The sequence below is a fragment of the Aphelocoma coerulescens genome, chromosome 4 (genome assembly GCF_041296385.1).
Source record: "Aphelocoma coerulescens isolate FSJ_1873_10779 chromosome 4, UR_Acoe_1.0, whole genome shotgun sequence".
In the NCBI taxonomy this organism is placed as follows: Eukaryota; Metazoa; Chordata; class Aves; order Passeriformes; family Corvidae; genus Aphelocoma; species Aphelocoma coerulescens.
The window spans coordinates 17,991,577-18,004,754 of NC_091017.1; the positions used below are offsets into that span (position 1 = coordinate 17,991,577).

At 41.2% G+C, this 13,178-nt stretch overlaps 1 protein-coding gene across 1 annotated transcript; it reads left to right on the forward strand.

Annotated features, from left to right (window-relative positions):
* Positions 1-717: 717 nt before the first annotated feature.
* Positions 718-11,483, forward strand: LOC138109465 (OTU domain-containing protein 4-like). The gene is made up of 7 exons (XM_069012878.1): positions 718-807; positions 1,660-1,780; positions 4,421-4,579; positions 5,102-5,240; positions 6,245-6,514; positions 7,196-7,236; positions 8,864-11,483. The coding sequence occupies exons 2-7, from the start codon at positions 1,727-1,729 to the stop codon at positions 10,088-10,090; spliced, it is 1,890 nt and encodes a 629-aa protein (XP_068868979.1). The 5' UTR covers positions 718-807; positions 1,660-1,726; the 3' UTR covers positions 10,091-11,483.
* Positions 11,484-13,178: the final 1,695 nt, after the last annotated feature.

A 13,178-nucleotide genomic window follows, 5' to 3' on the forward strand; every position in this document is an offset into this window, starting at 1 on the left:
GCACCAGTTCTTGTGTTCTGGGCCCCAACCTCATCAGACCTCAACTGAGCAAAAAGCTCCAGGCAGGAATCCTTCCCAGTCTGTAAGGTAAAACTGCAAACAGCATCTTCCTTGGCTTGGACTCTGACTGAGCTCCTGGAAGCCCAGGTGCCTACTTCAGATGCTTCCAGCATACTCTTTAGAAAGATGTTGCCATTGAATTCTTAAGAAGTGTCCCAAGTCCTTAAGAATACACACAAATACAGGAAAAATAATTATTTCTTTTTTTGCATGGCAGCAACTGCGTACAGAGCCTCATTTTTTTCTTGGAAAGTGGATGTTGGTGTGGGTTTTTGTTGCAGTTGTTTTTCTTTTTGGCTGGGGCTGAAATAATGTTGCAAGTGCTTCTTGGGCACGGCTAAGATCTTCCCTCAGCTTTTGCTAAACCTGTCATAGGGGACTGCTTCATGTTCTGACTTACCACTTGAAAGGAGTATGAGAACAGCGTTTTGCCTGCATTTGTTGGTAGTGATTTTTTGATTCCTTTGGAATTAATTTCCATCATTGCATCTGCTTTCTTCCTCCTTAACCCATGAGTTTGTATTGTGTTTGATCCTGAATTTCGTAGTCCAGGTGATCCCGCTTCCTTTTTTCCTGTGCAGAAAAGCGGAGCGTGAGCGAAGCGAGGAGCTGAGCCATGGCAGCAGGGACTGTAACTACTTCGGGCTGTCTCCGGAGGAGCGCAGGGAGAAGCAGGCCATAGAGGAGTCTCGCTCCCTTTATGAGATCCAGCAGCGGGATGAGCAAGCTTTTCCTGCCCTTTGCAATGTATGCTGTATTCATTGTAATTAATAGTGCACTTTCCATGCTTGTCTGTGAACCTTTCATTAGCGATTTATTTGCAGGCCTTGAATCATGCTGCAGTTCAAAAATTAGGGATGTTAATTTTGCACTCACCTGTGTTTCTAATTACAAAGTATCTTCAACACTTTACAGGTTAAAGATAAGAAAATACACATAGTAGTTTATCCTGGGAATAATGGAACATCCACCACACATGGTGCTTTAGGCGTGTAAATATGGGAGACACATGAGCATCTGTAGCTGTAGGATTTTGGAGAGATCATTCTATTGGTGCAGTTTTAATGGAAGTGAGTGAGAATCTCAGTACACCCAGGGAAGTGAGCAGATCCTGTGGGTAAAGAGCTAGTCTCCACATAGGTTTGTTCTAAAGGTGTGGAGCTTTTTGGGTTTAAATCCTAGGGCAAACAGAAACAAAAATAAGGCTGGAAAGAATGAATAGGTGCAAGACGGAAGACTAAAGGACGGAGGTTGCTCTCTCCCTCTGAGCAGTAACAGTTTGCTGTTATTTGCTCACCTACAGGAGGAGGATGTGATTTATTGTCTGAGTGAAGCAGATTTTGTCATGTCAGCTAGTGACATGAATGCTCTTAAAGGGCACTTGGCAAGATGTAGCAATGAATGAGAAAGAGTGGATGAATCTGCCAGTGGGTGATACTGAGCCAGACCTCACCCCCACTCCCACCCCCCCCATTTCTGCCTATCACAGACATAAACATTACTTGTCATGAAGGCATAATAGTGTCATAGCAGATGATGGCAAAGTGTCACTGGAGTGGTTACATAAAGTGGTATTTCTGCTTTTGTCAACATCTTTAGAATCAGTCAGTCAGTCAGGCTGCTACACAGACTGTGGATAATGTAAACCAGAAAAAGTTCTCAAATAATGAAAGAAGAAACAGCAAGTGGACAGCAGAAGTGGAAGAGCAGAAGGAGAAAGGTAAAACTAAATGGGTTTAGATCATGGCTGTTTTTTTGTTTGCTTGGTTTTGTTACCAGCCCCAGAATTTATTCAAAATGGGGTATCTGTTTAGGCAATGAGGGGAAAGTTATCCTGAGTAGCAGTACCAAAGTAAGCTGGGCTGGAGGTAGCAAGGGTGTGGTTTGTCAAGAAAGTACATTTTCCTGCTTTGTGAATATGGCTGAGAGAGCAGACTCCTGGCTGGGATTTTTGTAGTAAATGGGAAGAGGAATGGGAGAAATTAAAATATTTACCAGAGCTACTCTAAATTAGATCCTTTTGAAATTCTAGAGTGTGTGGCAGAAAGTGCCAGTGGGAGGAGCATTAAGAGTCATTTATGAGAAAAACAGGTAAAAGTATTCAGTGTGGCATGGTTAAGAATTAGCATATGATGGTACAGGAAGGGGCGAGGATGGTGTACAGAAGAGTTGGAAAAACAAACCTGTTTACAGTAGAAAGATCTGTCACGTGGTCAGAATTCTGTTTGGGTTTTCCCCTCCCCCCAGTCAGTTACAGCATTCTTTAGCTTCTCTTGAGGGACTCAAAGCTTTTCCTCTTCTGTGACGAAGTGGAACATGGCAGTAATAGATGGAAGCTGTACGTGTCAGGAGGTAGTTAGTAAATCTTTGCTAATTGCAATTGACAGTGGTTGGTAGGATTTTTTAATTAGCATTTTTAAAACTTTTTGTCCTGTTGGCTTTGCCGTAACTAAAACCCAAATTTTTTCTTGGCCTCTTCCACTTTTTTTTTTCCCTGACTAAATAAAACTCAGATGCTTTAGTCTCCTCATAGAAGCTGCTCCTTCCCTCAATTTTTTAAAAACTTTTTTTTTTTGTTTTGTTCCCTTATCTCTGGCAACAGCAGAGACATTGCTGTTGTCTGTTTATGGTATGTGTGCTCCATAGTCCCTCTTACAAGATGGAATCCTTTCTTGAGTGGTCTCACAAGGGCCCACCTTGTGAGTTAGCTATTTTTAATTCTCCAAATGTCTAAAAAGTTGTTTCCTTTGCAAACCTGTTTCATAAGCAATGCCAAAGGAACATTCATGTAGAGAAATCTGGAGAGAAAGTAAAGACTCCAGTGTCATGATGGATTTGGCTGAGGGGCATGGCATGTCCAGCTTTCTCTGCTTTTTGTGACGCTCTGGATTGTGTTGCCTCTTGTGAAACTAGGTTAACAATCCCATGGGAATCACGTGTACTTCCTTCTGAGTGTTTAGGGATACCTATTGCTGCTTGGGGAATTGGCAGTAATTCTCAAAATCAATACTGTTTCCATTTATACTGTTGTCTAGTTGTGACAGAGTATATAACAAGCTTTTAAAAAGGTGGTATCTACTATTGATAATCTTCTGGGCATGAGTTTGATTGACAAGCAGTGGTAGCCAGGTCTGAATATAAGCCAGAACGTGAAGAACTTGTTCAGATCTTTTTATATCATGACTGTTTTTTAACACTTCCCCACCAAAGTGTTTGCTGGTGGTTGAGAAACGAAACTTTGTGCAGCAGTCTGAAAACTTTTTTAGATCTTTTTATCCACTGAAACATTCTAACCTGGTTTTTTATGCAGTCAAAAGTAGACAAGACTTTGAGCTTCTGTTATCTTAACACTTGAAAATGAAAATGCAGATCAGAATACTTTCACTTTAAGCAAAGTACAAACTTCTGTTTCATTAGGAGCAATTTAGGATGAATATGTGTAAAGGGACAGCTGCATTTCATTCCTGCTTTCCCCGAGCATCACTGAAATGGTTACCAAACATCACTAAAGAACTCCTGTAGAGCTTGGAGAACCCAGGTTGAAGTAGCTGCTCTGTTACTGCCTGAACAACTGTTTGTTTTAGGATGCTTTGATCTTTGGTAAAAATAGAAATTTAAGTTTTCTGAAGTAATATATACTGAGGTATAGGTTTGGTTTTGAAAGTTTAATTTTGGAAAGACAAATTAACTGGCTTAAGTTGTGATAGCCATAAGTGGTGTAATGGTTCATTTACTAGGTTATGTCTTGGTGTTGCAGAGTCAAATTCCAGGCAGATCCACTTAAGTCAGAAGCTTGAGCCAAATTCATCTGAGGTAATCTTAAAGAAAAGACCAAATTTTTTTTTAATGTTATTGCTTCTCTGATACATGATTAGCAGAGCAATAGCTGCCTTTAGAGCTGTGATTGCTGCTGCTGCTATACAGCTTTTAGTGAAATACTCCTAAGGCTGGAGGCTTGTATTTCTGTCAGCTTTCCTCAGCCCTGTAACCCATACTTGTAGTCTTTCTCTGCAATGGGAGTCCTCAAACCTGGGCTATCGAGAGCACTTACGAATCTGGATTTGTAATTGCTTAGTACAGTCTGTACTTTCAGTTTAATGGGACCACAGAAGATTTGATGTTTCCTAATAGCTACTGTGCTAACAGACCCTGAGCTCTGAAGTTCAGTGAAGATTTGTGGCCTCTTGTTGGCTTTTAACCTTTGCTGTCCTTTCAATGAGCAAAATGTTACACTAGTATAATAGTGATGGGTACTTAGCCCACTTTGTATGGAGTGTGGTTTACTGTTTTTGAATAACTCTTTGTAAAGTTAATCTTACTATTAGACTAGCTGTGTCTGTTGTTTCTAACTTTGCTTTAGAAGAATAGTCAAGATGAGAGTTATCCAAAAGCTTCATCTCCTTTGGAACAAGTAAAAACAGATTCTCCGATTCTTGCTGAGCAAGTAAGAAATGTTTGTTTGATTTCAAAGTTTTCCAGTCAGGAGACTTCAGACAAAGGGGAGCTTCATCACAGCCACGTATGTATTACAGTACTGGCTTTTAATTACACAGGCATTTCTATGGTGATAATGCTAAAACTGCATATTTACAGTTAGGAATCTTTATGTTATGTCCAGCATAAAGAGAGTGAAAGGACAACCCTTGGTAGAAAAGTAGAAGTATGTCTACTCTTTTCTGAGAGAGGGCTTATTTCATATCTTGCTACCAAGGTAACTGGTGCTTTTTCCTTTAAATTCTTTAGCTTTGCCTTTTCAGGTTTCTCCAAGGTTATGGGTAATTGCTTGTGAGGGTGGCTTTTCTTTTGGGTTGGAGATACTTAAGTATAAAGCTTGTGGGGGTGGTTCCAGCACTGATGGCTCTGTGGTACAGGCATGGCTGGATAGAGCTCAGAGCAGAGCTCTCCACACAGTGCTGTAGCTCAGGTCTCTTTGGATATGTTCCTAGTTAGTACTTCCCTGTGGGGCTGGTGGTAGTCTGAGTAAGATGGAGTCATCAGGGTCACCAAGCATGGTGGGGTTTAGGTTTGTTTGTTTTTACAGAACCTGACGGAATGCGTGCCGAGTGTAACTCCGACACCCTCTCCAGTCTTCTCTGAGGTGCATTTACCTCCAGCAGTGCCTTCTGTACCAGCCATTGTGCCAGCTTGGCCAAGTGAGCCAGCAACCTACGGACCAGCAGGTTTGCAGAAATACTAATGTTAATCAGAAGTTACTAACCCTGGAAAATACTTTAACTCTCTTACTAAGTTGAAGATTCCCTCAGGATACGCTGTCTCATGTAATTTCACATTCCAAAGGCAGGCATTCATAGGAATATAGCATCTCACTGCTGAAAGCTAGTGAGAGTTCTAACAGATCTTTGATTGCCTGTATGTACAGATTGCTTTAAGGTGTAGAGCAACCTGAAGGTATGAGAGGGTCGTGTACTCAATTTGCCATTTTTCCTCTTGACTGGGATAGCATTGAGTTTTGAGGATCTGTTTAAGGTAGAACACATTGTCAGCATGTTGAAACCTGATACGTATTTGTGCTCTGTGTCCCATGTAATAATAAGCTCCTTGGCTGACTGAGGACTCAGCTTGGGGCTTGTATGTCTGGAACTAATGAGATCCATTTGGACCTTAGCTGCAAAGCCAGTGTAGTGGGATTTTGTGTGCTGTGCGTATCTTCTGGTCTGTGGAGTTGGCTTGGAATCAATATTGCTCATTAGATCAGGTGCTGCATTTTCTCACACTGCTGTTTCTCTACAAGAACCAGCTTTCAGATCAGTCTGCTTTGTTCACATGAGACAGTCACAGTCTTGTCACGCTTGACTGTGTCTGTGACAGAAGATGTGTAGCCCAGTTGATCTGAGCTCAGATTCAGAGTTGACTGTAAATGACTTGTCAGAATAAGAACTTCAAGGATTCACATAAAAGTTTCAGTTCCTCCATTTTTTCTCCTTCCTACTTCCTTCTGGCATTCATAATTTTAAAAAGAAATACAGGATCAGTTTAGCTGTTTCTGGAAAGCTTCGCTTACCTGCTTAATTCTTTCTGAAAACTATTCTTTGCATTTTGAATCCTGCTTTTCTGATGTCTTTTGGTTTGTGATATCTGTATATACATATATATATATATATATGTGCATTGATATCTGTTATATTTTTATGTATGTATGTATGTTGGGGTTTTTTCCCTCTAGGTATTCCAACCCAAATACCTGCTTCTTCACTGATGCCAGGACCAGCAACAGGACCTGACTCTATTGTATCACAGGCTCAGGTAACATCTGCTTCAGTTGCTGGAGTTCCTGTGTGGCTACAAGCAGTTAACCAGCCTTTAATGCCTTTGCCTCAGACTCTGAATCCCTACCAGGATCCGCTATACCCTGGATTCCCTTTTAATGAAAAGGGAGAAAGAGCCGTTGCACCTCCTTACTCCCTGTGCAGTACTGGGGAAGATTTACCTAAAGGTGAGAAGTCTGGATTTTACACCATTTTCCCTGATAGGTCTTCTTTTCTTAAAATGCAGATAAACACAACTTTTTGTGGTCCTGTAGTCATTCTCTGTCAGAAGATCCAATAGTTGTCATTCTGTGATTTAAGATGTGGGAGAGAATATTGAATAGAGTTGTAACTCTGTAGTTTGCACTGCCAACATTGTGACTGTTTCAAGTGGTCACACCTGGAAATTGTGGTTCTTAGCTTGCCCTACCATAACTTGAGGTGTTGTGCGTGTAAAGAATTATTCTTGGAGAACTGCTTCCTGTCAGAATAATAGGTTTGCTTGTGTCATTTAAAAGCTTGGAAGCTGTTGAGCGTTTCCTTACTGGCCTGAGAAAATACAGGTTTTGGCATACTATGAATGCAAGGTATGCCCATAAAGAACATTTCATGTCTGACTGCACAATGGTGTTTGTTTAATGAACTGTTTCTTTAAAAACTAGAAGTTTACAGACTTGTAACTGAAATTTAAACTGCTGTTGTGTTCTAAATATCTTACTGTGGCAAAAAAAACCCCAACTAATCAATTGAAGACATGCAAGCAGTAACTTAATACCAGTGTTCTCTACTGAAATAGAACTTTATGCAGTTTTTGTATCAAATGAAATATTTTTGGTTTTCATAAATATTTTTGTTCTTTTTTTTTCTAGACAAGAATATTCTTAGATTTTTCTTCAATCTTGGTGTGAAGGTAACTCTTCAAACTTACGTTTTCATGTTTATTACAAAAATCACTTGTAAATAGTTGTTGGAACTTGGAGTGTGGAAGTTTTGTTGCTGCAGCTGTGCATTTCAAGTCCATCTTTCAGTTTGAAATACTTTCTTATTTTGTGTGCTGTTAACTGGGATTCCAGCAGTTGTCCACAGTGCAGTTCAAGTCAGCAGAAATCAAATTCATGTCAACACCATAGTGAGAACTATTGGCTTCCAACTGTGGCTGCACAGTCAGCAAATTGTGCTTTACCAAGTCACAGATAAATTTTGAGTGTGAAGATGCTTCTTTTGAATGCAGTGCATAGGGAATGAGAAAATGTCCTCAGACTTCAACCCTGGCTGTGTATTGGCAAAGCCACTGCAGTACAGATCCCAAAATCTTTCCCTGGGGACACTCCCTTAAAAGTAACCTGGGTGTCTTTTCTTTCTGCTCAGGTTAATGACAACAGCTTTCTACTTTTTCAGTAATTATAGTTGTGTGTATGTGTAAATGTGGTGCAAATCTGTGTGTTTGGTTGGGGAAGAGGCTTAGCCAAATCCCAGCGTTTTCTATTGCTTGGGAAGGACTAGTGGTTTGCTTTCTTTCTCCCTTCTGCACGTTCCTTTTTTACCTTCTTACCTCTTCTGTCAGGCAAACGATTTTGGGCAAGGTGCTGAGAGCTCTTGGGTTTATTTCATGGGACTTTGGCTACAGCAACGATATTGTGTCTGGGCATGCAAAGAGGGAATATTCAGCAGTTTCCAATGTAAATTTGATACCTCTGTCTAATATAAGTCTCTTTGCTTAATAGAAAATCCATAAGTCATTCATTAGCAAGTGTCACCACAATGTATTTAAACAGCGTGAGGTTCATAAGCTGACATGTTTGGGACTCTCCTTACTGGTACTTTGGATTAGTTAGGATCTAGCCTGTCGTTCTGGCGCTTCAGCACCATCTGCTGGTCCCAGCCCACGTTCTAGTGGCTGTGCTCCTCCGGTGGTGTCACAGGGTACAGCAGGCCCGGGAAAATACCTTCTGCATTGTCTGCTGCTCTGCCCTCACCCTTCCAGCTGCACACTGAGAGGGAAGGGCCTCCTGGAGAGGAGGTCTGGCTAGGCTTTTCAGGATGGTTTGCTCCAGGGCCTGTTCCTACAGAGTCCAGTTCATTAACGTGGAGGTAGAGAAAAGGGAAGGGGGTTGCCACCTGAGGTGGACAACTTCAGTGTTGTGGTCTGTGCAAAGTGAGCTCTAGTAGAACAAATGGCTAATTAGTCAGTAAGTGTGATTCTGGAAAATGAGTTTGAAATGTTTCTCTTCAAACACATAGCTAGAGCTTAATGGCATTGCATGTTTAACTGTATAGAAACTACTACTGTGTTTTCTTGCTGGTCATAACTGTTGCCCATTTCAACTGTATTTGGAAGGAAAACAAAAAACAAGAACACCATCCTAGAGTCGTAGGATTTAGAATTGAGGGCAGTCACTATAAAGAAAATTAACTTTTATCTCCTATAATTTAACTGTTTCAAAATGGTAAACGACTAGTGTGCTTTTATGTCTCTCTGAACGTTCCAAAGACCAAATAACTGATTTTTACATTTTCTTTTCCCCGCTGTCTTGCAGGCATACAGTTGTCCCATGTGGGCACCCCATTCTTACCTGTACCCCCTGCACCAGGCCTATTTAGCTGCTTGTAGAATGTACCCAAACGTGTCCCTTCCTGTGTATCCACACAACCCCTGGTTCCAGGAGGCTGCTCCGACTCAGAACGAAAATGAAACTGCACGACCAAACAGGCACTTTGCTGTTCAGACCGAGGCCAGGTCCAATGGTCAGATTCCACAGGTTGACAGATCTCCATCACTGCCTCTGATCATCCCTTCAGCTCAGGTGTCAGAAAGTCAAGGGCAGGTCTGTGTTGAACCGGAGAATCCAGCGCAAGCTCTTCATGCGAACTACGAGGAGTCCCTAAGAGGGAAAAATATGTTCCCGCAGCCACCCTTTGGACACAATCACTTTCTAGGAGCTGTTCCAATAGCACCTCCTTTCTTTCCTCACTTTTGGTATGGGTACCCAGTTCAGGGTTTCATTGAGAATTCAGTAGCAAGACCTAATGTTGTCTTGTCACCTGAGGACAAAGAGGCAGCAGCTGGCACCTCTGCCAACATGTATGTGGGCAAAGAATGCAGCCCTCCAGTTCCTGGAGTGAACTGTGCAGAGCAGCTCCAGAAGACCAACAGCAGCAGCAGCTCCAACACCGTCCCATTCCCAGTGGCTGCTGCAGGGACCCCGAAGGACGCTTCAGCAAGAGCACCCCAGCTGGAGCAAACCTGTCCTGCAGCTGCTCCTAAGCAGAAAACAGCTGGGCAGCAACATCGCCCTCCACAGACACAGGGCCTGGAGAGGCCAACAGCAGGGCCCAGCATGCAGCCACTGCTGGCAGAACCTCCCAAAACTGAACTGAAACCCAGCACTCCCAGCCGGAAGGAGAAGCCTGCTAAAGGAAAGGAGTCCAAGGGCACTGGGAACGTGCAGACAGAAAGCAGGGCCCAGAGAACGAGGGAAGAGAGCTCTGAAGATGACAGTGAGGTTTCTGACATGCTGAGGAGTGGCAGATCCAAGCAGTTCTATAACCAGACTTACGGAGGAGGCAGAAGGCCTAGACCTGACAGGGGGTATTCCAGCAGGGGAGGGTACCAGTTCCAAAGAAACGAGGAGGCCTGGAAAGGACCACCCAGCAGAAGCAGAGATGATGGCTACCAGTATCAGAGAAACTTTAGAGGGCAGCCATATAGGAATGACAGGAGAAGGGCAACACTGGGAGATAATCAGAGGGGACAGCAAGCATAGTTAGTGGATAATTGGAAAATTTAAGAAGCAAAAACTAATTTGAAGTAGCAGTTTAAAATCTTAATTTCTTTTTAGTGAAGTTCAATATGTTTAATTTTTGGCAAGTAAAGACTAGGAGGATGTCAAGTCCTACCACAGGGTTTTTGGGGGGATTCTAGAGTTTGTTTGGCGTAGCAGTTTTTCCTCAATGTCAAATTAGAAAAAAAAATAGGTTTAGTGTTTGATAAATTTTTTTCCCCACAAAGGTTTGCGTTTGTGATAGAAGATGGGTATGTGCGTTTACTAGAGTGACAAATGACAGCATTTGATGTGATCTAGATTCTAAAATTGACAGTAACATTGCACCAAATATAATGTATATTTTATCATACAATGCCTTAGTTCTGAACTGAGCTAAAGGAATTCTCAGCCTACTGCACTGTTGTCTCTGATATGCTTCCAACCCAAAGGCCTTTCATCTCAAAAAGAAAAAAATATCTGTCAAACTTGAATGTTTTCTCTTGTGTGTTACACGTATGGCAGCCAGCTAACCCTGTGTCTTAGGTATGTTGTATATAGTTCTTTTCATAATCATAGGGTATATTTTTGAATTTTAAAAAGCATTTATTTGTTGAAATTAAAATCAAGACAAGCAGTCAAGAATACCTGTGTATGAACTGATAAGAATGGCTGTTTCCACCATGAATTCTTAATGCTGGTGTGACTAGAATGGTGCCTATGCCAACTGAATAATTACAAAGACAATAAAAATGTAGATGCTATGCATTTCCAAAATAATTCTGCATCTGTTATAATAGCAGAAGTTTTTTTAATGCCACTTTAACACTAATGCACTGACAAATCCTAGATATTTTGTGAGGAGATGCATAAAGTACGTGTTACGTTTTTTTAAGTTTGTACGATTGAGCTACTGTTCAGTATTCTTTTGTTGTTGCACTGTTGATGTTTTGCATGTACAACTCCTTGCTGGAACTACTTTTAAAAGCAAGAATGGAGAGTCTCAGTGTGCTCTGCTCTTCCCTACAATTCAGAAGAAAGTGGCTTCTGCCTTATATTTTTACACTGTGTCAGAGTTCTGATGCTGTTTCTTCTGAGCCCAGTTACGATCTCCGCAGTGTTCCTGTTGCCTTTGCAGCCTGGATGTTCAGCTGTCCAGACTCGGAGAGTGCAGTGTGCACAGTATTCACTCAGCTCTGTTGCTCTGTAAAATTGAACTGTTGTGTATATTTTTATATCTCTGTATACAGTAGTGTAGGTGATGGTACCCATTCATTGTGTCTGAGATTGTACACCCTTGGTGCAGAAACCAGATGATAGTTACATGATAAATAATTTGTTTTCAGATGCATGCCATGTATAAAACCCTAATTAAAATAAATGTTTTGTCTTTTCACTTGCTTTCTAAATTATATTTATGTATTTAAACCTGTTGCAATGACGTTAAATGATTGTTGTTCGTACAGAGCCAGCTGTAGTCAGCAGCAGAATGATGAACAGGATGTGGCAAGCAGTGAACAAAAAGGGGCCATAAACTGAATTTGCAGTTTTTGTTTGTAAGGGTAGGGGTTATGCTGAAGGCTTTTTGCTTTTTCTTTTTTTAATCTTAAATACTTTTTCATTCAGAAATGTATTCAGGATTTCAAAGAGGCAATCTTCACCTTTTCAGGTTAAGAATGAAGCAAGCACTGAGGGATTTAACTGTTGTTACAATTGTGGTTCTCAGTTTATCTCAACTCCTTTCAAAAACATAAAGAGGGCTTCTTGTTGAGTTTCCTGGTGAATTTTAAACTTGTAACTCCAGTTGTACCCCAATAATCATTCTGTCCTCGACCAGGCTCTTCATCACAAGCTTTGTTGCAAGAATGAAGGCAGTAACACTTCTACAGAAGTTTGTTGGGAAACACTGGGGAAGAGAGGCATGGCATTAACGAGGAGGGATGTGCTTTTAGAATTTACTTTTAAAAACCAGCTTTCAGCTGGGTCTACACTGCCTTGCTACTCTAGGACAGTGAAGGACTGGAAGGTGTAGATGTATTTTCTCCATTGCTGATCAAGTAAGTCTGGTTTCCTCTCTTGCTGAAAGAGCTGTAGATTGATTGGCCCAACCTTTGGCCTGGGGCATGATGTTTTAGACTGCAGGATCTTCCTGTTAATATATGTAATATTCAGCATATAATGAGCTGTGATACACAGCTTCAGGTATTTGCTGAACCACATATTTACCTAGCCCTTATTACAACTGATTAAGAGAAAATGCACAACTCCAAGGGGAGTTAAGCTGTGAGAGGAGAACAAGCTTTAGTCAGCCTTTGGAAGTTTTTGTCTGACCAGGTGGTGGTGTAAAGATGTATTCAATACTTGCACTTCCATAGGGAGTTCCTCTGCTGGTGTAGTACAGGTGGATTGCTGTTACAAGACAAGAGGGAGGTAATGTGTATATAATGCTCAGTACTGCCAAGGTTATGAAATAACCACATTACTAACACACAGAATGCCTTAGAAAACAAAACCACTCCTTTCTGTAGCTTCTGAGGCAAAAATGTAAACAAAGAACAAAGCCATGTTTTCTCACAATGTTTTTCACATGCCAGTGAAGGCAGAGAACTGTTGAATGGAAAACACCCTTCCTTTTAAGATACATAGCTGAAAGTTGTTTTTACATGTCTGCTTAAGTAAGGAAGGAACCTTTAAATTTCCTTTTTGGTTCCCTCAGGGACCTTACTGTATATGGAAGTAAGGTTTTAGCAAGATATTTCTTACTTTCATTTTTGGCTGTAGTAAGGATCAAGGCTTTATTTCTTAAAGTAATTCCTGCATCTTAACCTTATAAAAACTTCATGGAAGAGGAAGTTGGAAAGATGGAAAGGATGTTAGTATTTCCTTAAGATGGTTTCACAAATTATTTTTGTCTCACTAGGTCTGAGAAGATGCACAGGGGCAGATGATCAAAAAAAGATGTTGCTACCTTCTTTTACATTCTTTGTGCTGCATCTTCTGTGTGCACTACAGTGTGAGAAAAGGGGTGTGTGACATCATATACACACTTCTGAATTAGTTATTGAAGAAATTCTGCAGTGTCACAGAGGAG

What these genes read in the sequence shown, in the direction of transcription:
- LOC138109465 (XM_069012878.1), top strand. Translation starts at nt 1,727, where the DNA reads ATGAAAGAAGAAACAGCAAGTGGACAGCAGAAGTGGAAGAGCAGAAGG. An exon ending in TGGGGAAGATTTACCTAAAG is followed by an intron (nt 6,515 to 7,195) that starts GTGAGAAGTCTG and finishes TTTTTTTTCTAG; the next exon opens with ACAAGAATATTCTTAGATTT. An exon ending in TCTTCAATCTTGGTGTGAAG is followed by an intron (nt 7,237 to 8,863) that starts GTAACTCTTCAA and finishes GCTGTCTTGCAG; the next exon opens with GCATACAGTTGTCCCATGTG.